At 40.4% G+C, this 27986-nt stretch overlaps 2 protein-coding genes across 2 annotated transcripts; one reads left to right on the forward strand and one right to left on the reverse strand.

Annotated features, from left to right (window-relative positions):
- LOC129623516 (olfactory receptor 1N1) lies at positions 1–27895 on the forward strand. The gene is made up of 2 exons (XM_055541062.1): positions 1–505; positions 26958–27895. The coding sequence occupies exons 1-2, from the start codon at positions 1–3 to the stop codon at positions 27893–27895; spliced, it is 1443 nt and encodes a 480-aa protein (XP_055397037.1).
- LOC129622686 (olfactory receptor 1N2) lies at positions 7959–8918 on the reverse strand. The gene has a single exon (XM_055539262.1). It carries the CDS (start codon positions 8910–8912, stop codon positions 7959–7961), a length of 954 nt encoding a protein of 317 aa, XP_055395237.1. The 5' UTR covers positions 8913–8918.
- Positions 27896–27986: the final 91 nt, after the last annotated feature.

Raw genomic sequence — 27986 nt, forward strand, 5'->3', positions numbered from 1 at the left:
ATGAGGAGGGAGAACCAGAGCAGCGCGTCCGAGTTCCTCCTCCTGGGGCTCCCCATCCGGCCAGAGCAGCAGGGCGTGTTCTTCGCCCTGTTCCTGGGCGTGTACCTGACCACGGTGCTGGGCAACCTGCTCATCCTCCTGCTCATCAGGCTGGACCCTCGCCTCCACACCCCCATGTACTTCTTCCTCAGCCACTTGGCCCTCACTGACGTCTCCTTCTCATCTGTCACCGTCCCTAACATGCTAATGAGCATGCAAACCCAGGATCAATCTATCCCCTATGCAGGGTGCATAGCACAGATGTATTTTTTCATATTTTTTACTGATCTGGACAGCTTCCTTATTACCTCCATGGCATATGACCGCTATGTTGCTGTATGTCGCCCCCTTCACTACACCACCATCATGAGGCAGGAGCTGTGTGCCTTCCTAGTGGCCGGATCCTGGATCCTGTCTGGTGCCAGCTCCCTTTCTCACACTCTCCTCCTGACCCAATTATCCTTCTGTGCTGACAACACCATCCCCCATTTCTTCTGTGACCTTGGTGCTCTGCTCAAATTGTCCTGCTCAGACATCTTCCTCAATGAGTTGGTCATGTTCACAGTAGGCGTGGTGGTCATTACTCTGCCATTCACATGTATCCTGGTATCTTATGGGTACATCGGGGCCACCGTCCTAAGGGTCCCTTCAACCAAAGGGATCTGCAAAGCATTGTCCACGTGTGGCTCCCATCTCTCTGTAGTGACTCTGTTCTATGGGTCAATATTTGGGCAGTACCTCTTCCCAACACTGAGTGATTTCATTGACAAGGACATCATTGTGGCTCTCATGTACACGGTGGTCACGCCCATGTTGAACCCCTTTATCTACAGCCTTAAGAACAAGGACATAAAAGGGGCCCTGGGGAAACTCTGCAGTAGAGCAATGTTTTTCTTACAGTGACACCCAACTTTTATTTAAATCAGAACCTCATTTTGATTCATCTCTTGTATTTGATTTTTCCATTTGAATATAATTCAAAGCTTTAATGTCGCCAAACCCTAAGAAAAATGATGGCATGTTGTATTTACTTGACAAATGCTCATTGACCAGAATTCCATTCCCTTATTAGCAGTACTCTTCTGGTGTGGAGAAAAAGGAAACCTCTGCACTGTTGGTAGAAATGTAAGTTGGTTCAGTAACTATGGCAAACAGGATGGAGGTTTCCCAGAATTTCCATATGATTTAGCAATCCAACTCCTGGGCATATATCCAAACAAAACTGTAATTCAAAAAGATATATGCACCCCTATTATGTTCATAGCAACACTATTCACAATAGCCAAGACATAGAAACAATCTAAATGTCCACCAATGTTTAGATGAAGGGATAAAGAAGATATGGTATATATATATATATATATATATATATATATACACACAATGGAGTACTACTCAGCCCTAAAAAAGAATGAAATAACACCAGTAACAGCAACATGGATGGACCTAGAGATTATCAATTGTACTTACATGAAGTAACTCAGAAAAAGAAAGACAAATACATATGCTACCTCTTATACATGGAATCTAAAATATAATACAAATGAACTTATTTATGAAACAGAAACAGACTCACGGACATAGAGAACAGACTTTTGGTTGCCAAGGAGAAGAGAAATGGGGGGAGGGATGGACCGGAGGGTTAGCAGATGTAAACTACTATATATAGAATGGATAAACAGCCATGTCCTATTATATAGCACAGAGAACTATGTTCAGTACCCTACGATAAATCATATAGTAAAGAATATTTTTTAAATGTGTACCTATGCATAACTGAATTACTTTGCTGTACAGCAGGGATTAACATGACATTGTAAATCAACTATACTTCAATAAAAAAATTAAAAAAAAACCCAGTGCTCTCCTTTGGAAACAACTTTTGATCAGAAAATGCTATATTAATTTTATTACTTATTTCTACAACTTGGGGACATTAACAATACAAAAATATACAGGTCATTTAGTTATCTTTTATTTGAGGAGAATTTTGGAAACCGATATATTTTAGGCCCATAGTCTCAGGCTTTCACACCCCGAGAATCTAAAGAATTACCTATATTATTATACCACACTCTTATGGAGACAATGCAGGATTTTCTTTTTGTCTTTATGGGTCTATTAAATCATAGAATCCAAACTGTCACTTAAATAAAAGGAAATGCATAACTTTCTGCATGTGGTATAAAATGTTACAAAAACAACTCTGAGGATAGGAGAACCTGGAGGAGATCCAGACTGGCCAGGAAGTTCCCCTTTGCCAGCACAGTGTGGTTGACATTGATTAGCCCCCAAACACAGTCAGCAATGAAAGCATACTTAGTGCTGGCCTCCTTTGTATACATAATGAAATGCACTAGATTATTCCAATGCATAATCTCTGAAAACGTCATTCATTTTTGTTAATATCACTGCAGATTCAGCACTCTCTATCCTTCCTGGACTTCTTGCTTTCCCAAATAAAGAATGAAAGCAAGTCTTTTCAAACTTTAACATGCCTAAGAGTTCCTGGAAAGCTTGTTAAAACAGAGATTCCTGAACTATCTCCATGAATTCCAATCCTGTAGTTGTGGGACGAGATCCAAGAATTTGCATTTCTAACAAGCCCCCACACGATGTGGACACTGCAGATTTGTGAACAACGATTTGAAGATCAGTGAAAAACTAAACTATGGAAGTGGTGGGATGCAGGCTTATAACACCTTCCAAGAATTCTTTTTTTTTTAATTTAATTTAATTTTATTTTATTTGGGTAGAGTGAAACAAGAGAACACTTGGATTATTTGGGGAATAGAGGAATCAGTGGTTCATGGTGATATTTTCAGATTAATTCTAGCTACAGTAAATTCCTTTTTTCAATTTCTAATAGAAGAGGATCTTTCCTGAGCTATCAGATTCTCTTCTCTCTTTCACACTCACTACAGACATATCAGACACTGCTGACTGTATATTCAATGAAAAAAACCCAAAGCTTTGAAAAAAACTGCATCCTGTGTTCATTGGTAGCTTCTTGTTTACATTAAGCTACGTGAAATTTCAGTGTGACTTGCAACTTTGCTAATGTCACTCAAAAACATTTTAATATTTTATTTTTTAATTTATTTTTCATTTGGAGGAAAACTGCTTTACAAGGTTGTGTTGGTTTCTGCTGTACAACAATGCTAATCAGCCATAATTATACATGTATCCCTTCCCTCTCCCCCATTTTACTATTTTAAACTAACAGTTATTTCACATATGCTGCCAAAAACTGTACATCTGTTATAAAGAATTAGTTGATTTCAGAGCATCTGTACCTCCACAAAGGGACCTTTGAGTTCTTTTTTAATAATTAATTATTTTTGGCTATGCTGGGTCTTCATCGCTTTGCATGGGCTTTCTCTGGTTGCAGCAATCAGGGGCTATGCTGTAGTTGTGGTGTGCAGGTTTCTCATTGCGGTAACTTCTCTTGTTGCAAAGTACAGGCTCTACGCACATGGGCTTCAGCAGTTGTGGCTCAGGTGCTTAGTGTCTCAGGAGCTTAGTTGCTCCAGGGCAGGTGGAATCTTCCCGGACTAGGGATCAAACCAGTGTCTCCTGTACTGGCAGGCAGATTCTTATCCACTGGACCACCAGGGAAGTCCCATTTGAGTTCTTGACAGGACACTAAAAATGTTTTGTTGTATAATGCTATTCATGTTTAAAGGCCCTCATCTACCTTGCCATGTTTCTTGACACAGCACAAAGGATAGGACTTGTCTTGAATCCAATATTACAGGCATTGAGGCTACTTTACCCATCTTTTCCCTTTCTCTTTGTGTGTATGTGTCTGCCCTATGTAAAATGCAATATGTTTATCCAATTTTGTACATAAATATAAGACTAATTAGTATGCAACCAGCATCTGGAGTGACATTTAAGGCTAAGGTGATGTCCCCAACTCTAGTCTGTTTTGAGGTGTGAAGATGGAAGTCAGAAATTTTGGTAAAAGCTTAATATTTGATACACATGTAGTATATTTTGATAGCAACTTTCTTTTATTATTCATTTATTTCATTTTTTAAGCTCTGATTTAGGTAATCCCTTAGGTAAATGAGGCTTCCCTGGTGGCTCAGAGGTTAAAGTGTCTGCCTGCAATGCGGGAGACCTGGGTTCGATCCCTGGGTTGGGAAGATCCCATGGAGAAGGAAATGGCAACCCACTCCAGTATTCTTGCCTGGAGAATCCTATGGACGGAGGAGCCTGGTGGGCTATAGTCCACGGGGTCACAGAGTCGGACACGACTGAGCGACTTCACTTTCACTTTTAGGTGAATTAAGACAATCTGGCTTTGTTGTCTCTCTTTCCATGGGGTTCAACCTAGACTTCCATTCTTCATGTATTTTTATGAATATTTTCTTTTTTTTTTTTTTTTTTTTGAAGTTATATCGAAATTGTTTTATTTTTTTTTTTTTTTTAAATTTTATTTTATTTTTAAACTTTACATAACTGTATTAGATTTGCCAAATATCAAAATGAATCCGCCACAGGTTTACATGTGTTCCCCATCCTGAACCCTCCTCCCTCCTCCCTCCCCATTCCATCCCTCTGGGTCGTCCCAGTGCACCAGCCCCAAGCATCCAGTATCGTGCATCGGACCTGGACTGGCAACTCATTTCATACATGATATTTTACATGTTTCAATGCCATTCTCCCAAATCTTCCCACCCTCTCCCTCTCCCACAGAGTCCATAAGACTGTTCTATAATTTAAATTTATTTATTTTAATTAGAGGCTAATTACTTTACAATATTGTATTGGTTTTGCCATACATCAACATGAATCTGCCACGGGTGTACACGTGTTCCCAATCCTGAACCCCCCCTCCCACCTCCCTCCCCATACCATCCCTCTGGGTCACCCCAGTGCAGCAGCCCCAAGCTTCCTGTATCCTGCATTGAACCTGGGCTGGCGATTCGTTTCTTATATGGATATTTTCAAAGTTCATGCTTCTCTTTTCAAAGGAGTAAGCCACAGGCACTGGGGAACTAAGACAATGGAGCTCTTTAAAATAGATGCTTTGGAGATATGAAAGTAACCTTGATCAGACAACTGACACAAGACATTTCAAGTGTAATATAATTGTTAATAAAGTTTCACAATGAATCACTGTGTTAATTCAATAAGAGATAAACTAAAACTTAAAAATTTTAAGTGGATTGATGTACTGATGCTGTGTACATTCTATGTATTGATATGTATAGAGGCAGAAATGTAGATATTACAATACAATAAAACTAAATTATTATAGAAAAGGAAAGCTATAAAATACCATGTAAAATAAGTCCCATTTATGTAAACATAAAACTTTATGAATAAAAACCATTTTAGAAGGATAAAAAATGAATAACAGAAGTGTGAAGTACTTTGTATCCTTTGTTTTCATGTCTGTGTTACTATATTTGGATTTCCATCATAAAGCAGATTTAATTTTAAAAGCAGCAAATCAAAAAAGAATTTCCACTTAGGAGAAAAATCCCTCTTCACTTCCCAAGCTGTGACTTAAATAGGAGAAGCAGTAAGCTGGAATAAATACTCAGAAAATATATGATGGCTTGAATTGCATTTGTTTCTAGTTATTCTCTTGTCCTAGTGATTCTTTACATAAATAGTGAATTCTAGTTATTATTAATGATAGCTCTTGTGTATTAAATTGAGCAATTAACATCACTAGTAGAACTTAAGTTTCTAGTCTTATTTCCTGAGAAACTATTAGTTCTTTTTTAAACAGCTTTATTGAGGTATATTTGACATATAAACATTGTATGTATTTAAAACGTACAGCTTGATATTTTGGTAGGTGTATGTTGGAAATCATCACCATAGTCAAGTTAATTAATGTATTTGTCACCTCCATATAATGGCCATTTTATTTTTGTATGTTTGGTGAGAAGACTTAATTCAAGAGCCACCTTAATAGTACATGACAAGCACACAATACAGTGTCATTCACTATAGTCGTCTTGCCGAATATTTGATCTCAAAAAACTCATTCATCTTGCATAACTGGAACTTTGTACATTATGCTAGGTGAAATAAGTCAGACACAGAAAGACAAATACTGTATGAGTTCACTTACTTGTGGCATCTAACACGGTCAAATCATAGAAGCAGAGAATAGAATGGTGGTTGCCAGGGGCCCAGTGAAAGAATGGAAATGCCTTCTTTGTTAAACACCTAATTTTTTAATGTCTTGATAACTTTCCCTTAAATCAGTCTGAAAATAGTGGAGTCATTCAAATGATGGAGTTCAGTTCAGTTCAGTCACTCAGTCGTGTCCAACTCTTTGCGACCCCATGAATCGCAGCACGCCAGGCCTCCCTGTCCATCACCAACTCCCGGAGTTCACTCAGACTCACGTCCATCGAGTCAGTGATGCCATCCAGCCATCTTATCCTCTGTTGTCTCCTTCTCCTCTTGCCCCCAATCCCTCCCAGCATCAGAGTCTTTTCCAATGAGTCAACTCTTCGCATGAGGTGGCCAAAGGACTGGAGTTTCAGCTTTAGCATCATTCCTTCCAAAGAAATCCCAGGGCTGATCTCCTTCAGAACGGACTGGTTGGATCTCCTTGCAGTCCAAGGGACTCTCAAGAGTCTTTTCCAACACCACAGTTCAAAAGCATCAACTCTTCCGCGCTCAGCCTTCTTCACAGTCCAACTCTCACATCCGTACATGACCACAGGAAAAACCATAGCCTTGACTAGATGGACCTTTGTTGGCAAAGTAATGTCTCTGCTTTTGAATATGCTATCTAGGTTGGTCATAACTTTCCTCCCAAGGAGTAAGCGTCTTTTAATTTCATAGCTGCAGTCACCATCTGCAGTGATTTTGGAGCCCAGAAAAATAAAGTCTGACACTGTTTCCACTGTTTCCCCATATATTTCCCATTGAGAGAGTCATTTCCTAGGCAGGTTGATAGAAAATCTAGGGGTCCCCAAGGAGAGAGGGGTCTCCAAATGGAGGAAATAGCCTGCAAGTATCAGACATTTTTATCTCTCTTAAGCGGCAGGAGGAAACAAACTAACAATATTTTTTTCCTTCTCTACACAAATTTAAAGGGAGGTTTCTCTTAAAATACTGTGTTGCCATAATGACACCAGGTTTCGCCTGAAGTTAGCTATTCTTGAGCCTAGAGATAACCAATGCCTTTTTCTTATGGAAATGTTTGTCTTGAGCTATGCTAATGTACTATGCCTTTACCCCAAACTCTGTCTCCAAGTCGGTTCGCCTCTTGGCCCAGAACCTACTTGACAAACCAATATGTTATACTCAGATATTATTCCCCTAATCTATGTAGATGAAACTATTTGTATGGTGGTCTGCCCTTCTTTAAGATTCAAGTTAATCATTTTATGGCCCAGGATAAACCATTTGGTGCCAAGATTATCCCAAAATACACCTTATGGGCGAGGGGCCTGGTGCTATTCTGAATTTTAAGACATTCCTTTCTTTCATTAACAGACTGCTAGTGACTATATAACATCCAGCTAAAGACTAGCAGGGGGGTACTCTTTCTGCCCCCTTCTGATGCCTATGTCAGAAGCTTTCTCTATCTCCTTTATACTTTAATAAAACTTTATTACACAAAAGCTCTGAGCGATCAAGCCTCGTCTCTGGCCCCAGATTGAATTCTTCTCATCCGGGGGCCAAGAATCCCAGTGTATTCGCATGATTCAACAACAACCTTTCACCATGAAGTGATGGAGATGCTGCTGCTGCTGCTGCTACTGCTAAGTCGCTTCAGTCGTGTCTGACTCTGTGCGACCCCATAGACGGCAGCCCACAAGGCTCCCCCGTCCCTGGGATTCTCCAGGCAAGAACACTGGAGTGGGTTGCCATTTCCTTCTCCAGAAGTGATGGAGAGCAGGGGTTAATTCAGATACCAGGATTGGCCATCACTGTCATGGTAAAAAGATGGTTTTCCCACTGCCAAAGAGTTTACTCAAAGCCTCATTCATATCTTTATTCCTCAAGCTGTATATGAAAGGGTTCAGCATGGGAATAATCACCATATAGAGAATGGCAGCCCTGCTCTCCCTCTCTGCAGAGTGAGTTGATGGAGGAAGTAAATACACACCCATAAGAGACCCATAGAAGAGCAGGACCACTGTGAGGTGAGAACCACATGTCGAGAAGGCCTTCCACCGCCCTCCAGGAGATGAGATGCCAAACACGGCCCAGGAAATGCGGACATAGGAGAGGACAATCAGCAGGAGGGGAGCAGTGAGGAACATCAGGCCCATGGTGATGATCATCAGCTCGTTAATGCGGGTATCTGAGCAGGCAAGCTTCAGGAGAGCACTGGGATCACAGTAGAAGTGGGGAATGGCCTTGTGGGCACAGAAGGCCACACGGGTCAGCAATAGTGTGTGTGTCAGTGCAGGACAGTTGGTTAGCGCCCAGCATATGCTCAACATTAATGCACAGAGTTGGGGACTCATAGCTGTGCTGTAATGAAGTGGCTGACAGATGGCCACATAGCGGTCATATGCCATCACTGCCAGAAGTAAGTTGTCAAGGCCACCAAACACGAGGAGAAAATACAGCTGTGCAAAGCACCCAGAATAGGAGATGCTCTGACTCTGAGTATGCATGTTGACCAGCATTTTGGGGATGGAGGCAGAAGTGAAGCAGGCGTCTGTTATTGATAGGTTGGCCAGAAAGAAGTACATGGGAGTATGGAGGTGAGGGTCAGAAGTGATGGCCAGGATGATGAGCAGGTTTCCCATCACAGTGACCAGGTACATGCCCAGGAAGATGACGAACAGGAGAGTTTGCTCCTCTGGCTGCTCAGAGATCCCTAGAAGGAGGAAGTCTGAAAGGGTGGTTTGATTCACTCTGCTTGGTTTTCCCATCCTTTGTAGTTTTGCTATCTGTGCAGATAAAACACTTCCACGTGTCAATATTTAAGTATTAGATCAATTCACAGATAATATCTGTGTAGCCCAAACTGTTCCAGGAAAAAAAGAAGAAGTGGTCCTTGCCCATGAGAATCTCTGGATGCCATTATGATGTGAGAGAAAACACACATGGGACTTTAGAGAACAGGCAAACCAATACCCATGCAAACTATACCATGCCTTCATAGCTGTATATAATAGGGTCCTTAGGAAAGTGATCAGTTTGACCAGAGAAGTCCATGTTGGAAATTGGAGGAGATAAGAATTGAGCATATCCTTAAAGGCAAGATTGGAAAAGTCACTTTTGCTCACCAAGTAAAAAGGAAATGCATGATCTTCCTTGCTGCCCCTCCCCCAACACCCACCCCTTGACATACACCATAGACAAGATAGTCTATTTCTACTTGCCTCCTCAATCCCTAGAACTTGACCTCACCTATTTAGCTCCACTCCCTGTACTCTTACCTTACTGGAAGCACGGATATATGGGCTGAGGCCAGGGAGTGTCTGTGATGTTCCATTCTCTGTATCCACAGTAGACAAACAGGACAGGGCTGCCAACCCTTGATCCTCATCACTCTCTCTCCTTTTTCCCTGAACTCTTCCCCTATTGCACATCTAGACATTTGAAAACTGGTATTTCTCTCCCCCTAGTCTCTTGGACATGAACATGATCAGTACCTGTTTGTAGATGCTTGCTATGTTCCAGAGAAATTGATGGCACTGTTTTGTTCTTTCAAGTCTGGTAGGTATTATTCTCCTTCACGATTCTGCAAATGGTGCGATTGAGTCTTAGAAATATTTGATGTACTCAAGATCAGAAAGCTAATGAATGTGATTCAACAGCAGGTGTGTCTGACTCCAGTGTCTGTGCCTTCCATCAACACTTGTACTCTAACTCTCTGATGTTTCTTTTCAGCAAAGGGAAGGTAGAAGGAATCAGTGTCTGGTTCTCTGGGCTTGAAAATGGCCACTCTGATCTTCAGTTCTCCTAGGACTTAGAGCAAGCTTGTATAAGATGTCATTTCACGTCCTCCCTAACCTTATTAGATTTTGCCACTGTATTAGTACTCCATTTGTTCTTGGTTTATAGAGAGGCTTCTAATCTTAGGCAGACATTTAGATCAGCCACCCTACAAACTTTTGCCTGGTCCTTGGGCTGGGAAGGGAGGTGTTTGTACAAGTGTGTGTGTTTGTCCCCTACCCTTCCAGATTCTCTCACCTATCAGAACATGGATTGGTTTCAAGCATATTCAGATTCTTCAGTTCCCTCTTGTGGGTGGGAAGTTCACAATAAGGAACTCCTTGAGACCTTTCTGACCTTGTAAATCTGGGGTCTATTGAGTCCAGGGGTCATCAGGAATACCTGGAGTGTATAATGCATTTTTCAGACCTGGCAAGACAGGAGCCTTTCTTAGGGTTTTAAAGATCCCTAGAACATCATCCCCAAAGTGCTCATTAGAGCCAACCTCAGTGTTCCTTTTCAGCCTATTCTCTAGCCATCTCTGCTGGGGTCCTGGGAGAATAGACGGCATCTCTTTCCCAGGGGTTAAGCTCTCAGATGGGGAACTTGGGGGTGAGATTCTGAGGCCTTTAGCTGGGATGCTATGCACTCCAGCTTGACCAGCAGTCCTCCTGGAAACTCTTGCCTCTGCCCTGAACCATTTAATGCCTGTCCCAGGTTCTAGGTTAAACTGGATTGAGGGAGACATTAAGAGCTTAAAATATAATGATCCTGCTGGTGATTTCTCTAAATGGACTGTAGCCTGCCAGGCTCCTCTGACCATGGGATTATCCAGGCAAGAACACTGTAGTGGGTTGCCATGCCCTCCTCCAGGGGATCTTCCCGACCCAGGGATGGAACCCACATCTCTTATGTCTCCTGCATTGGGAGGCAGGTTCTTTACCACTAATGATACCTAGGTATTACCTCTCTAAACAGAGTAATGTTAAGAAGCAACTCCCCCAAGTCCTAACCTTTCAGTTACATAAGGCAGCCTATGTAGAACACACCAGTCATAATATCTGATACATAACCACAGCAAAAATGTAACTTCTTCAGTATTGTCATTAATACTAGTAGTACTGGGACTTCCCTGGTGATTCAGTGGTTAAAACTTCACCTTCCAGTGCAGAAGGCATGGGTTTCTCCCTGGATGGGGAGTTAAAATCCCACAAGCCTCAGGGTCAAAAAACCGAAGCATGAAACAGAAACAATATTGTAAAAAAATTCTATAAAGATTTTAAAAATGTCCATATAAAATATCTTTTAAAAAATACTGTAGTCCTTACTGCACACTTTCATTAAATGATCTCAAGTAATACAAGTTTATTAGGATAAAGAAACTATAGTCATCCCTATTTTACAAATGAAAAAACTGAGGCCCAGTGAAGATAATGACTTGACCAACTAAATGGAGAGGATGGAATTCCAATCTAGGTCTCCATGACTCTAGAGCCCACTTTTTTTTTTTTTTTTTTTGAGACAGATAGTGCAGGGTGTAGTGTTGGCAGACTGGAAAGGAGAGAGAAGTAGAAAATCAGAACTTGGATGGAGACCTAGAGATGGAGAGTATACACAGGAAAAGGAAAGAAGGAAGAAAGGATGGAGTGGCTTCAGTCCATGCTCTTAACCGCCATAGTTTGTCCCAGTATCATTGTTGATTTTAATCATTAGCAATATCATTGGTACAGAACAATCTCATTTTCTATGTGAAAATCTCATTTTCTCTGTGTATGCCTTTGGTTACTAGCAAGATCAACTATTTTTTTAATTTGATTTTTAACCATAGTAATTATTCTTCAAATTATCCTGTTAATATATTTGTCTTTTTCCTACTGGGGTGTTTGTGCTTTTAAAATGGATATTAAATGAAATAAAACAAAATTAAAACATTTTATTTGGGGTGTTTTTTATGTCCTTGCCATTGAATATTTATAGAAGTTTTTTAAAATTAATTAATTTATTTTAATTGGAGGCTAATTACTTTACAATATTGTGGTGGTTTTTGCCATACATTGACATTAATCAGCCATGGGTGTACATGTGTCCCCCATCCTGAACTCCCCTCCCAGCTCCCTCCCCATCCTATACCTCTGGGTTGGCCCAGTTTCATGCATCAAACTTGGATTGTTCATCTATTTTTATAGAAGGTTTTAAAATTATTTTTTAGTCAAAATTGACAGATATTTAGCTTTGTATTTTTCCCCATTACTTTTATACTAAAAAGTCCTTTCCATCCTGTAGATCAAGGAAATTCCATTTAGTTCTTTCTTCTAGTTTTAAACACTATACTAAGTTTTTCATTTACTTGCAATTTATGTTGCTGTGGGGTGAGAAAAAAGTATCTAGCTTTACTTTTAATTTTTCACATGTAGCTAGTCTGATTGAGGGCATGAGAAGCAGGTGACAGAGGATGAGATTGTATGGCATCATCGATTCAATGGACATTAGTTTGAGCAAACTCAGGCTGCAGTTTATGGGGTCACAAAGAGTCAGCAGACATGACTGACTGACTAACAGCAGCAACAGTTTTATCAGTACCACTTTTTAGTAACTCACACATTCTCCATTTGTTTGTTAGGTCTGAACACACACACACACACAAACACACACACACACACGTATATATATATGGCCTTTCCAGATATGTATGGCCTTTCCATATATATCTAGGCTACTCACAGCACAGCAGTGGGCTTCAGAAGTGGGGCATTTTGAGAGCAAACCATCTAAGAAGTCATGATGGAAGCTGCAAGGTCTTCATAAAACCTAGCTTTGGAAATCTGAGAATCTTGCTTTCACTGTCTTCTATAGAGCAATCAATCACTAAGGCCAGCCCAGTGACTAAGGGAAAGAAGTTAAGCTCCATCCCTCCATAGGAAGAATAGGAAAGAATTTGGGACCCTCTTTCACTTAGCACAGCCTGCTCTCTTGACTCAAATTATTTATATTCTTTCCAGATTCAGAATAGACTTGTTCCTTCCAAAAAGCCTCAGAATCCACATGGACTACAGACTTGTCTAACTCAATGAAACTATGAGCCATGCAGTGTAGGGCCACCCATGATGGATGGCCACCCAAGACGGATGGTCATGGTGGAGAGTTCTGGCAAAACATGGCCCACAGGAGAAGGGAATGGAAAGACACTTCAGTATTCTTGCCTTGAGAATCCCATGAACAGAAAGAAAAGGCAAAAAGATAGGAACTGAAAGATGAACTCCCCAGGCTGGTAGATGCCCAATATGCTACTGGAGAACAGGGGAGAAATAACTCCGGAAGGAATGAAGAGATGGAGCCAAAGCAAAAACAATGCCTTGTTTCGCATATGACTGGTGATGGAAGTAAAGTCCTATGCTGTAAACAACAATATTGCATAGGAACCTAGAATGTTAGATCCATGAATCAAGGTAAACTGGAAGTGGTCAAGCAGGAGATGGCAAGAGTGAACATTGACATTTAGTAAAGTGAACTAAATCAACTGGAAAGGGTGAATTTAATTCAGATAACCATTATATCTACTACTGTGGGAAAGAATCCTTTAGAATAAATGGAGTAGCCCTCATAGTCAACAAAAGAGTCCGAAATACAGTAGTTGGGTGTAACCTCAAAAATGACAGAATGATCTCTGTTCATTTCCAAGGCAAACCATTCAATATCACAGTAATCCACACCTATGACCCAACCAGTAATGCTGAAGAAGCTGAGGTTGAACAGTTCTATGAAGACCTACAAGACCTTCTAGAACTAACACACAAAAAAGATGTCCTTTTCATCATAGTGGACTGGAATGCAAAAACAGGAAGTCAAGAGATATCTGCAGTAACAGGCAAATTTGGCCTTGAGTACAAAAGGAAGCAGGGCAAAGGTTAACAGAGTGTTGCCAAGAGAATGCACTGGTCATAGCAAACACCCTCTTCCTACACACAAGAGAAGACTCTGCACATGGACATCACCAGATGGTCAATATTGAAATCAGATTGATTACATTCTCTGCAGCCATAGATGGAGAAGCTCTACACAGTCAATAAAAACAAGATTGGGAGATGACTGTGGCTCAGATCATGAACTCCTTATGCCAAATTCAGACTTAAATTGAAGAAAGGGGGGGAAATCACTAGACCATTCAGGTATGACCTAAATCAAATCCCTTATGACTATACAGTAGAAGTGAGAAATAGATTCAAGGGATTAGATCTGATAGACAGAGTGCCTGAAGAACTGTGGACAGAGGTTCATGACATTGTACAGGAGGCAGTGATCAAGACCATTCCCAAGAAAAAGAAATGCAAAAAGCCAAAATGGTTGTCTGAGGAGGCCTTACAAATAGCTGAGAAAAGAAGAGAAGTGAAAAGCAAAGGAGAAAAGGAAAGATATAAGCATCTGAATGCAGAGTTCCAAAGAATAGCAAGGACAGATAAGAAAGCCTTCCTCAGGGATCAGTGTAAAGAAGTAGATTTTTGCATCTATGTTCATCAGTGATATTGGCCTGTAGTTTTCTTTTTTTGTGGGATCTTTGTCAGGTTTTGGTATTAGGGTGATGGTGGCCTCATAGAATGAGTTTGGAAGTTTACCATCCTCTGCAATTTTCTGGAAGAGTTTGAGCAGGATAGGTGTTAGCTCTTCTCTAAATTTTTGGTAGAATTCAGCTGTGAAGCCGTCTGGACCTGGGCTTTTGTTTGCTGGAAGATTTTTGATTACAGTTTCAATTTCCGTGCTTGTGATGGGTCTGTTAAGATTTTCTATTTCTTCCTGATCGAGTTTTGGAAAGTTGTACTTTTCTAAGAATTTGTCCATTTCTTCCACGTTGTCCATTTTATTGGCATATAATTGTTGATAGTAGTCTCTTATGATCCTTTGTATTTCTGTGTTGTCTGTTGTGATCTCTCCATTTTCATTTCTAATTTTATTGATTTGATTTTTCTCCCTTTGTTTCTTGATGAGTCTGGCTAATGGTTTGTCAATTTTATTTATCCTTTCAAAGAACCAGCTTTTGGTTTTGTTGATTTTTGCTATGGTCTCTTTTGTTTCTTTTGCATTTATTTCTGCTCTAATTTTTAAGATTTCTTTCCTTCTACTAACCCTGGGGTTCTTCATTTCTTCCTTTTCTAGTTGCTTTAGGTGTGGTACATATACACAATGGAGTATTATTCAGCCATTAAAAAGAATACATTTGAATCAGTTCTAATGAGGTGGATGAAACTGGAGCCTATTATACAGAGTGAAGTAAGCCAGAAAGAAAAACACCAATACAGTATACTAACGCATATATATGGAATTTAGAAAGATGGTAACAATAACCCTGTGTACGAGACAGCAAAAGAGACACTGATGTATAGAACAGTCTTATGGACTCTGTGGGAGAGGGAGAGGGTGGGAAGATTTGGGAGAATGGCATTGAAACATGTAAATATCATGTATGAAATGAGTTGCCAGTCCAGGTTCGATGCACGATACTGGATGCTTGGGGCTGGTGCACTGGGACGACCCAGAGGGATGGAATGGGGAGGGAGGAGGGAGGAGGGATCAGGATGGGGAACACATGTATACCTGTGGCGGATTCATTTTGATATTTGGCAAATCTAATACAGTTATGTAAAGTTTAAAAATAAAATAAAATTAAAAAAAAAAAATAAAAAATAAAATGGTTACAAAAAAAAAAAAAAAAAAAAAAAATAGAGGAAAACAATAGAATGGGAAAGTTTAGAGATGTCTTCAAGAAAATTAGAAATACCAAGGGAACATTTCATGCAAAGATGGGCACAATAAAGGACAGAAATAGTATGGACCTAACAAAAGCAGAAGACATTAAAAAGAGGTAGCAAGAATACACAGAAGAACTATACAAAAAAGATCTTCATGACTGTGATAACCACAATGGTGTGATCACTCACCTATAGCCAGATGTCCTGGAATGCAAAGTCAAGTGGGCCTTAGGAAGCATTCCTATGAACAAAGCTAGTGGAAGTGATGGAATTCCAGTTGAGTGATTTCAAATCCTAAAAAATGATGCTGTGAAAGTGCTGGACTCAATATGCCAGAAAATTTGGAAAATTCAGCAGTGGCCACAGGACTGGAAAAGGTCAGTTTTCATTCCAATCCCAAAGAAAGGCAGTGCCAAAGAACACTCAGACTACTGCACAATTGCACTCATCTCACACATTAGCAAAGAAATACTCAAAATTTTCCAAGCCAGACTTCAACAGTACGTGAACCATGAACTTCCAGATGTACAAGCTGGATTTAGAAAAGTCAGAGGAACCAGAGATCAGATTGCCAACATCTGTTGGATCATGGAAAAAGCAAGAGAATTCCAGAAAAACATCTACTTCTGCTTTATTGACTATGCCAAAGACTTTGACTATGTGGATCACAACAAACTGTGGAAAATTCTTCAAGAGATGGGAATACCAGACCATCTCATCTGCCTTCTGAGAAATCTGTATGCAAAGCAAGAAGCCACAGTGAGAACTGGACATAGAACAACAGACTGGCTCCAAATCAGGAAAGGAATACATCAAGGCTATATACTGTCACCCTGCTTATTTAACTTATATGCAGAGCATATCATGAGAAATGCCAGATGGATGAAGCACAAGCTGGAATCAAGATTTCTGGGAGAAATATCAATAACCTTAGATATGCAGATGACACCACCCTTATGGCAGAAAGCAAAGAAGAACTAAAGAGCCTCTTCATGAAAGTGGAAGAGGAGAGGGAAAAAGTTGGCTTAAAACTCAACATTCATAAAATGAATCTCATAGCATCCAGACACATCACTTCATGGCAAATAGGTGGGGAAACAATGGAAACAGTGAGAGACTATTTTCTTGGGTTCCATATTCACCGCAGATGGTGACTGCAGCTATGAAATTAAAAGATGCTTGTTCCTTGGAAGAAAAGCTATGACCAACCTAGACAGCATATTAAAAATCAGAGACATTACTTTGCCAACAAAGACCCATCTAGTCAAAGCTATGGTTTTTCTAGTAATCATGTATGGATCTGAGAGTTGGACTATAAAGAAAGCTGACACCAAAGAATTGACGCTTTTGAACTGTGGTGTTGGAGGAGACTCTTGAGAGTCCCTTGGACTGCAAGGGGATCAAACCAGTCAATCCTAAAGGAAATCAGTTCTGAATATTCATTGGAAGGACTGATGCTGAAGCTGAAACTCCAATACTTTGGCCATCTGATGTGAAGAACTGACTCATTGGAAAAGACCCTGATGCTGGGAAAGATTGAAGGCAGGAGGAGAAGGGGACAACAGGGCTGAGATGGTTGGATGGCATCACTGACTCTATGGACATGAGTTTGAACAAGCTTCAGGAGTTGGTGATGGACATGAACACCTGGCGTGCTGCAATCCATGGGGTCACAAAGAGTCAGACATGACTGAGCAACTGAACTGAACTGGAAAAGCCTCAGAATCTCATTCCATTGCAACATGAGGTCAAGGTCCAAGATCTTGTCATCTAAATGAGGTCCAAGTGGAAAAATGTCTCCTTAGATGCACCCCTCTATGTATTGTTCCTTTTAGTCTGAAGACCTTGGATTTTATTTCCTCTATACATATACCCAGTACAAGAGTGATGCAGACATGGCATAACTACAATGGAAATCATCTGGAAGTGGGAGAGTAGACAGGGAAGCAAGCAGGAAACTCAAACCTGTGTTTCATTCATTCTCATTGCTGCTGACATTCATTCATGGAAATTACCATAATTCACCTAGTCTATTGTTGATAGCTATTTAGGTGATTTTCAGTTTGGTATTTTATAAATAGTGATGGTACAAACATTTTTATCCAGACCTCTTGAGGAATGTGTATACACATTTTGGTTGGATATATGTTTAATAGTAGAATTTGGGAATCCTAGGTTTTGCATGGTTCAGCTTTAGTTTTCAGAGTGATTGTTCTATGGTGTTGACAGTGGTTATGAGATTCTGGTTGCTCCAATCTCACTAACTTTTGGTGCAGTCTTTTTCATTTTATTCTGATAAATGTGTAGTAGTAACACATTGTAGGTTAAATTTAAGCTGTCCTGATGACTAATGAGGTTGAAAATATTTTCATGTGTTTTAAAAAATATTTGATATTACATTCTGATATATTTTTAAATGTATTTTGGAGTTTCTTTCTGTTTGTTGATTTGAAAAGGGTCTTATATATATACTGGTATACAATATTTTGTGAAATGCATGCATGACACATGTCTCCTTCTTGCTTGTGTGTTGACTTTTCACTCTCTTACTGGTGCCTTTTGAAAAATAGAAGTTCTTAATTTTATTTTATTTTTATTTTTTTTTAATTTTATTTTGTTTTTAAACTTTACATAACTGTATTAGATTTGCCAAATATCAAAATGAATCTGCCACAGGTATACATGTGTTCCCCATCCTGAACCCTCCTCCCTCCTCCCTCCCCATTCCATCCCTCTGGGTCGTCCCAGTGCACCAGCCCCAAGCATCCAGTATCGTGCATCGAACCTGGACTGGCACCTCATTTCATACATGATATTTTACATGTTTCAATGCCATTCTCCCAAATCTTCCCACCCTCTCCCTCTCCCACAGAGTCCATAAGACTGATCTATACATCAGTGTCTCTTTTGCTGTCTCGTACACAGGGTTATTGTTACCATCTTTCTAAATTCCATATATATGTGTTAGTATACTGTATTGGTGTTTTTCTTTCTGGCTTACTTCACTCTGTATAATAGGCTCCAGTTTCATCCACCTCATTAGAACTGATTCAAATGTATTCTTTTTAATGGCTGAATAATACTCCATTGTGTATATGTACCACAGCTTTCTTAGCCATTCATCTGCTGATGGACATCTAGGTTGCTTCCATGTCCTGGCTATTATAAACAGTGCTGCGATGAACATTGGGATACACGTGTCTCTTTCCCTTCTGGTTTTCTCAGTGTGTATGCCCAGCAGTGGGATTGCTGGATCATAAGGCAGTTCTATTTCCAGTTTTTTAAGGAATCTCCACACTGTTCTCCATAGTGGCTGTACTAGTTTGCATTCCCACCAACAGTGTAAGAGGGTTCTTAATTTTATTTTTATTTTTTTAGAAGTTCTTAATTTTAATATGGTCCCACTTATTTATTTACTTTCAGTTAGTCTGTTTGTGTCCTATTTAAGAGATAGCTGCATACTTCTTGATTAGGAAGATATTTGTGTTTTCATCTAAAATTTTGTTGTTTTGTCTTTTATTTATATATGAATTTAGTTGGAACTGATTTTTTATACAACATGAGGTCAGGATCAAGTTAATTTTTTTCATTTGAATATCTTATTAACTGATAATTTTGTGAAAAGCATATAAAATTTAAGTGTTAACTACAATGAATTTTGCACTGGAACTGCCTGGAAGCCCTGTGTTTATAGAAGGAGCTGTCAATTTTGAGTTTCACTGTAGGATTATCTGGCTGGGAAAACTTTCGGGGGAAGGCCAATGCCAGTATCCTTAGTTCTTTCCTGCTCAGCTACTTGAATGTCAAAGAAATTCTTACACTATTCTGTATTCACGATATAGGTCTTTAGGTTTCAGGATTCATCATTTGGTGTTATATAGACATTACTTTGCCAATAAAGTTCTGTCAGTCAAGGCTATGGTTTTTCCAGTGGTCATATGCGGATGTGAGAGTTAGGACTGTGAAGAAAGCTGAGTGCTGAAGAACTGATGCTTTTGAACTGTGGTGTTGGAGAAGACTCTTGAGAGTCCCTTGGACTGCAAGGAGATCCAACCAGTCCATCCTAAAGGAGATCAGTCCTGGGTGTTCATTGGAAGGGCTGATGTTGAAGCTGAAACTCCAGTACTTTGGCCACCTCATGTGAAGAGTTAACTCATTGGAAAAGACTCTGATACTGGGAGGGATTTGGGGCAGGAGGAGAAGGAGATGACAGAGGATGAGATGGCTGGATGGCATCACTGACTCGATGGACGTGAGTCTCAGTGAACTCCGGGAGTTGGTGATGGACAGGGAGGCCTGGTGTGCTACGATTCATGGGGTCACAAAGAGTCAGACACGACTGAGCGACTGAACTGAACTGAACTGATAGTCATGCATATATTTTTCTGGGCTTTATTTTTCTGGGCTCCAAAATCACTGCAGATGGTGATTGCAGCCATGAAACTAAAAGACACTTACTCCTTGGAAGGAGCGTTATTAAAAAGCAGAGACATTACTTAGTCAACAAAGGTCCGTCTAGTCAAGGCTATGACTTTTCCAGTGGTCATGTATGGATGTGAGAGTTGGACTATAAAGAAAGCTGAGCACCAAAGAACTGATGCTTTTTTTTTTTTTTTTTTGGTTTACTGGTGAGAAAATTTATAAAATCTCCCTAAAAAAATTTTTTTTCTACTAATACAATTTTTTTTTAATTTTTTTTAAATTTAATTTTATTTTTAAGCCTGAAACACTGTATTAGTTTTTTGAACTATGATGTTGGAGAAGACTCTTGAGAGTCCCTTGGACTGCAAGGAGATCCAACCAGTCCATCCTAAAGGAGATCAGTCCTGGGTGTTCATTGGAAGGACTGATATTGAAGCTGAAACTCCAGTACTTTGGCAATCTCATGTGAAGAGCTGACTCATTGGAAAAGACTCTGATGCTGGGAAAGATTGAGGGCAGGAGGAGAAGGGGACAACAGAGGATGAGATGGTTGGATGGTATCACCGACTCGATGGATATGGGTTTGGGTGGACTCCAAGAGTTGGTGATGGACAGGGAAGCCTGGCATGCTACAGTTCATGGGGTCGCAAAGAGTCAGACACACTGAGTGACTGAACTGAACTGATAGTCATGTAAGGGCTTCCCACGTGGTGCTAGTGGTAAAAAACCCACCTGCCAATGCAGGATAGGTGGGTTCACTCCCTGGATCAAGAAGATCATTTGGGGAAGGAAATGGCAACCCACTCCAGTATCCTTGCCTGGGGAATCCTATGGACAGAGGAGCCTGGCAGGCTATGTCTATAGGGTTGCAAAGAGTTGGTCACGACTGAAGGACTTAGCGCGCACGCACGTGTGCACACATGTGCACACACACATATACACAGAGTCATGCAAAAGGCTTCCCTGGTGGTGTTAGTGGTAAAGAACCCATCTCCCAATGCCTGGTGCCTCAGACGGTAAAGAATCTGCCTGCAATGTGGGAGACCTGGGTTCGATTTCTGGGTTGGGAAGATCCCCTGGAGGTGGGCGTGGCAACCCACTCCAGTATTCTTGCCTGAAAATCCCTATGGACAGAAGAGCCTAGTGGGCTGCAGTCCATGGGGTCACAAAGAGTAGGACACAACTTAGCAACTAAGCACAGCACAGCCAATGCAGGAGACACAAGAGAGTTAGGTTTATCCCTGGGTGAGGAAGATCCCCTGGAGGAGGGCATGGCAACTCACTCCAGATTCTTGCCTGGAGAATCCCCATGGACAGAGGAGCCTGGAGGGCTACAGTCCACAGGGTTGCACAGAGTTGGACATGACTGAACTTAGCACGCATGCACATAGTCATGTAATTCTCGTTTTTATATATTATTCACTAATTTGAATTTTATGTGACAACTCCTAGTCACAACTTCTCCAGAAAGTAAAACTACCAACTTCTGCTGGGATAGAAGACAGTATTCCAGTACTGAGGAGTGAAAACTAGAATCTAGAGATTCCATTTCTGAAATAGCTATTACCTCTGAGTTTATTTCATATACCCAGAGCTCCCAGTTTCTGTTTTTTTGTGGATTCTTCAGTATTGACAAAATTGATTATTTTATTTCATCTACCACCAGCTTAGTATCTAGCTTCTTCATGTCTGTTAACCCACTCACCACTGTCAAAGATAAATTACACATGTGGAGTTAAAGAAGCAAGGAAGACTTTATTCAAGAATACTGTAATTGGAGAGACAGACTGAAGTCAATTCTGCTGAAACAAAAGGAAAGGGGATTTATAAAAGCTGGGATTAGCTAGTGGAAAAGTATCAGAGGGTGTTGTAAAGAAAGTAGGTCAGAGATATAGGCCATCTATTAATATGTTTGCTAATTGGCATCTATTGAAGTTAGGTTCCTACCCTTTCAAAGAGACTGGGAGACAGGGGTGTTATCTTTATTGATAATTACATTTCAAAGGGATAGCTCCCAGAACCTTGAGAAAGACATTCCTAAGGTATAAGAACAGTATAACAGATAAGAGCCTGGGAGATTTACAGCCCAAAAGGGCAAAGAAAGAATTTTAAAACACAATTTTTCTAAAGTTAGATGTTCTAAAAAATGGGAGGTCAGCAGTCTATAGTCAGGAAAAAGCTGTCTAACATTTAGTCAAGTTGAGGAAAGAAAGAGCATTTTGATCACCACTCACTCATCCCTTTGCTTTCCAACTTCTGAAATTTTACTACTGTTTGCTTTCCACTCTTCTCTGCCTTCATGGGTTTTATGTCTTTTTTTAAAAAGTCACTTAATAACATATATGAAACAAGTTGCCAGTCCAGGTTTGATGCATGATACTGGATGCTTGGGGCTGGTGCACTGAGATGACCCAGAGGGATGGTACTGGGAGGGAAGAGGGAGGGGGTTTCAGGATGGGGAACACGTGTATACATGTGGCGGATTCATGTTGATGTATGGCAAAACCAACACAATATGGTAAAGTAATTAACCTCCAATTAAAATAAATAAATTTATATTTAAAAAAAATTTTTTTAAGTCACTTCACTTTTAGTGGGTTTGAGGGGACAGTAAAATTGAATGCATGGCTCTAATATAACATCTTTAACCAGAAGTTCAAGAATTCTTTAAGTATGTCATATGCCACTAAACTGCACATGTGAATACAGGCAGTTTCTGGATTTCTTTAAAGGAGGAGCTTAGGGGCAGGAATCTTGTTGCAAGGGGGCAGCTAGGAGACTTCTTTACATAGAAAGTGGCATTTTTGTCATGGACTGCGATTACAAATCAATACAAATAACACCAATCCTTAATGCTACCATTTAACAAGAGAAAGCAGTAAAGCTTCCAAGTTGTTTTAATGAAGCCAACACTGTACTAATTTAATCTATTATATGAGATACAGAGGAGAAACTGGGCAATTATGACTGTTCTAACAAGGCTCTGGGGAACTCTTTCCCATGAAGCCCTGTCTACATATGGCCAATGTAGAGCCCTGTTCAGCCTCTTCTTGGTATAGTCTGATGCATCCTCTCCATTTCTGAGTCCCTTGTTCAGGTTTCAAAATATAAAATATTTCCAAATTTCTGTAGACCTGAGTGGGGTCAGTGTACCATGTGCAGCTGCTGCTGCTAAGTCACTTCAGTTGTGTCCAACTCTGTGTGACCCCATAGACAGCAGCCCACCAGGCTCCCTCGTCCCTGGGATTCTCCAGGCAAGAGTACTGGAGTGGGGTGCCATTGCCTTCTCCAGTACCATGTGCCCCAGACAGTCTTAAATACTCTTCATTCTGGGCTTCTCTGTTCCAGTTGGCAAAGGTGACTGTGATTGCTCTAAATTCCCCTTCACACCTAGCCATGGCTTGCCTTTGCAATCTTTTGCTGATTTCTTGGGCTCCTTACTGGGAATTCTGGTATTTCTTTCTCTCCCTTCCTCGCCCTAAACTTGTTTATAACATCAGTTTAGCAATCTGACTTATGTTTCTGGATATTTGCCAATTGTATTTATTATTCTTGATCCTAAATTCTGATTCCACATAATCCCATCACGAAGGTTGTCAGAAAGAATCTGAGCTCTTTCCTCCTTCCTTCCAAATTAAAGATAACCACAGTGCCTTCTCGGAGAAGGCAATGGCAACCCACTCCAGTACTCTTGCCTGGAAAATCCCATGGATGGAGGAGCCTGGTAGGCTGCAGTCCATGGGGTCGCTAGGAGTCGGACACGACTGAGTGACTTCACTTTCACTTTTCACTTTCATGCATTGGAGAAGGAAATGGCAACCCACTCCAATTGCACAGAGTTGGACACGACTGAAGCGACTTAGCAGCAGCAGCATAGTGCCTTCTTCCTGGTAACTGGTATAGCAGTAAGAAGAGAAATGAGACAAACAGTTGCAGACTAGTAAGCCCTGCCTTTGGAAAAATCCTCTCCATCAAGGCAAAGCCATCTTTTACCTGTTGGCAGACACAGTAGGTGAAGAAGCAGTAGAAATAAGTAAAGGGGTGTCACTCTGGGGTGACAAAGCCAGAGGTTGGCCCAAGGATCTGGAGCTGCTCATTTTAGTCTCTAAGAGCAGTAGAGTTTTTTGAGGTTATAGTCAGGATGAAGACTGAGAAACTCTTTTAGGGAAAGAAGAACCAGAGAATAGGACAACAGAATCAAAGGATAAGGCCCTTGATAGAAAAAACAAAAAGACAAAGGTAAAAAACAGGGTTGACAATGGAGAGTTTTAGGCCCTTTGTTGAGGATTTTGAAATTTTTCTGATGTTAAATGGTCAGTGCTATTGATGAAGAGAGCACTAAGGGAATAACCTGATTCAGGCTTACACGCTGACAGATATAGTGAAACAAATGCAACTCCATCCTAAGATAACTTACAGTTCCCTTGAGAAGCTTTGTGGGGATGGGTAGACTTTCTCACTAAAGGCAAGGTCTGCAGTCAGGAAAGCATAAAACTGTCTAATCATTCAATCTGTATCACTCTCCTCTCAATGAGATACACCATCATTTGAGTCTTAAGAATCTGTCACTTTCCAGAACATGGTTATTAGAATGTGCCCAGTCAGGGGAGTCCAATCTTTGTGAGGCATTGTATTCTCCATGGAAAGACGGAGTAGGAAAAAAATAACTTAGTTTGTGGTTTTATGATATCTTGGGAAAGGTTATATAGTTCTGAGATACATTCCTAAATTAGTACAGGGCTCAGGAATAAATAAATATGCAATAGTGTTCAGATATTCTTCATGTTCATGAAGTATTAACTTCAAAATATGAATAATGTTTCAGTAAATCTTCTTGTCCATCTATAGGTAAGTTTTTCTTTAAGTGTGGAGTTTGAATAGAAGTTAAGAATAGGAACATATTTAGATCTGCAAGATACTGATAACAAAAAAAAATAATTAAAAAGATAACTGGCTTAACAGAAAGGGCACTAGTCAGAGAGGCTGAATATCCTGGTTGTCATACCATGTCTTCCTCTAAAGCACAGTGTAAATTATTTCAATAACTTTATTTTTGAACTTTAGCCTATTCATGTGTGAATCAAATGGAGGAGTTAAGCAAAATTATTTATTCTTAGTGTCTGAAAAAGTGAAAGTGTTAATCACTCAGTTGTGTCCAACTTTTTGTGACCCATGGATTGTAGCCCGCCAGGCTCCTCTGTCCATGGAATTCTTCAGACAAGAATGCTGGAGTGGATTGTCCTTTCTTTCTCCAGTGGACCTTCTGGACCCTGGTATGGAACCCGGGTCTCTTGCATTGCAGGGAGATTCTTACCATCTGAGCCATGAGGGAAGCCCTTCTTAGTCTCTGATGAGCATTAAAATACTTGAGAATTTAGCTTTTGTTTTTAAATAATACCCAGTATTTAAACTGGGTAACCAGACTATATCCTAAAAATTTTAACTCATAAGTCTGAGGAGTCTGTATTTTTTAAAAGCGTCTCATCTGGTTATGATTGTGACCAATGTTTGGGGATCTCTAGACCATATGATCTTGTATGTGTGTGTGTGCTCAGTCACTCATTCATCTCCATCTCTTTGTGACCCCACAGACTGCAGCTCAGCAGGCTCCTCTGTCTATGGGACTTTCCTGACAAGAATACTGAATTGGAGACCATTTCCTCCTCCAGGGGATATTCTTGACCCAGGGATTGACTCTGCATCTCCTTTGACTCCTGTATTGGCAGGTGGATTCTCTACCACTGAATCACCCAGGAATGCCATATGATCCTGTAGGTTCTATCTAGTTCTTAAATTTCATTATTCTTCTATGAAAAATAAGTATATAAGATAGAAAAACTACAAGGTGAGGTTAAAGATTCTAAAATAAAAATACTTCTGGGTCATCCCAGTGCACCCATGGTGGATTCATGTTGATGTATGGCAAAACCAATACAATATTGTAAGGTAATTAGCCTCCAATTAAAATAAATAAATTTAAATTTAAAAATTAAAAAATAATAAAAAATAAAATAGAAATACTTAGAGATAAAATATAAATATAAAGTATAAAGATAAAATATAAAATAAAATATAAATAAAAAACCACTTTCTATCTATATTGATTTATTATTCAGTCTCTGGCATCTTGTGCATGGGTTTGAATTCTAGCTCCAATATTTGCAAATTGTTGGTGCAAATGATTCAAGTAATCTTAGCCTCAGTTTTCTTCAACACATGGCCTTAAGCATAACAATCTCTCCTTCCTTGTTTTGTTTAAGGGCTAAAGCAGACAGTCTGTATGAAGTGCTTAGTTGAGCACCTGACATGTAACAAGTGGACGCAAATGTTAGCTGCAGGATGACCCTATGCCAATGATGAAAACGGAAAGGCAGATGAAAAATGCACTCCATAGTTTCTATTTCAGAAGAAAAGATAAGAAAATAATGCCCTTCACTCTAAAATGAGATATTGTGAGGGCTTTAAGAACAATTTTTTTATGGAATTCAGGAGCTATCAACAGAGTATAAGATTTAGCTCACCGCCACCTACGCGTGTATCCACGTTACTAAAAATGATGACACTGATACAGGGCCGCAGAAGTAGACCAAAACTTTGTAAGACTGAAGCTGAATATGCCCAGAGACTCCCTAAAAGAATCATATCTGTATAAAAGATTGACCAGAGGGAAGAGAGAGGAAAGAAAAAAAGCTATGATATTCATAAGGAGGAAAGAAAGAAGTATGGTCAGATTGGAGGTGAAGTCCAGATTGGGGATGAAAATGAAATAAAAGGGAGATTTAGGAGTTGGAAAATTTGACAGACAGCACAGGCAGAGTTCTAGAAGAAATCTAGCATTCTAACTCTCCTTCCTACCTTCCAGGTGCAGCAGAGTCATGGAAAACCAAACCAGCATTTCTGAATTTTTCCTGCGAGGAATACCTGGCTCGCCAGAGCAACAGCAGTTATTCTTTGGAATTTTCCTGTGTATGTATCTTGTCACCTTGACGGGGAATGTGCTCATCATCCTGGCCATCAGCTCTGACCCACACCTCCACACCCCCATGTACTTCTTTTTGGCCAACCTGTCTTTTGTTGACATGGGTTTAACATCCTCCACAGTAACCAAGATGCTGGTAAATGTACAGACACAACTTCATACCATCTCCTATGTTGGCTGCCTCACACAGATGTACTTCTTTCTGATGTTCGGTGATCTGGACAGCTTCTTCCTGGCTGTGATGGCATATGATCGCTACGTGGCCATTTGCCGCCCTCTCCACTACTGCACGGTTATGAGTCTGCGAGTCTGTTCCCTGCTGCTTGCACTGTGTTGGATCCTCACCCACATTGTTGCCTTGACTCACACCCTCCTCATGGCTCGTCTGTCCTTCTGTGTTGTTGGGGAAATAGCTCACTTTTTCTGTGACATAATTCCCGTCCTGAAGCTGTCCTGTTCTGACACCCGCATCAATGAGTTGATGGTCTTTGCCTTAGGAGGCACTGTGCTCATGGTCCCCTTCATATGCATTGTCATCTCCTACATTCACATTGTATCTGCCGTTCTGAGGGTCCAAACGCCGGGTGGGGGTGGCAAGGCCTTTTCCACCTGCAGTTCCCATCTCTGTGTCATCTGTGTCTTCTATGGGACACTCTTCAGTGCCTATCTGTGTCCTCCATCCATTGCCTCTGAAGACAAGGACATTGCAGCAGCTGCAGTGTACACTCTAGTGACCCCCATGCTGAACCCCTTCATCTACAGCCTACGAAACAAGGACATGAAGGTGGCCCTTAAGAGGCTCCTCAGTCATAGGAGAATTACTGCTTCTTAGCTCTAGTGATAGTAACTTTCAGTGAAAAGACGTAGACTCGGAGTCAAACTTGGCTTCAGTTTTGATCTGCCACGCAATAGTCATAAAAGTT

Source organism: Bubalus kerabau, chromosome 11 (assembly GCF_029407905.1).
Source record: "Bubalus kerabau isolate K-KA32 ecotype Philippines breed swamp buffalo chromosome 11, PCC_UOA_SB_1v2, whole genome shotgun sequence".
NCBI classification, from domain to species: Eukaryota; Metazoa; Chordata; class Mammalia; order Artiodactyla; family Bovidae; genus Bubalus; species Bubalus kerabau.

What these genes read in the sequence shown, in the direction of transcription:
- LOC129623516 (XM_055541062.1), top strand. Translation starts at nt 1, where the DNA reads ATGAGGAGGGAGAACCAGAGCAGCGCGTCCGAGTTCCTCCTCCTGGGG. An exon ending in CCTGACCCAATTATCCTTCT is followed by an intron (nt 506 to 26,957) that starts GTGCTGACAACA and finishes GGTGCAGCAGAG; the next exon opens with TCATGGAAAACCAAACCAGC.
- LOC129622686 (XM_055539262.1), bottom strand. Translation starts at nt 8,912, where the DNA reads ATGGGAAAACCAAGCAGAGTGAATCAAACCACCCTTTCAGACTTCCTC.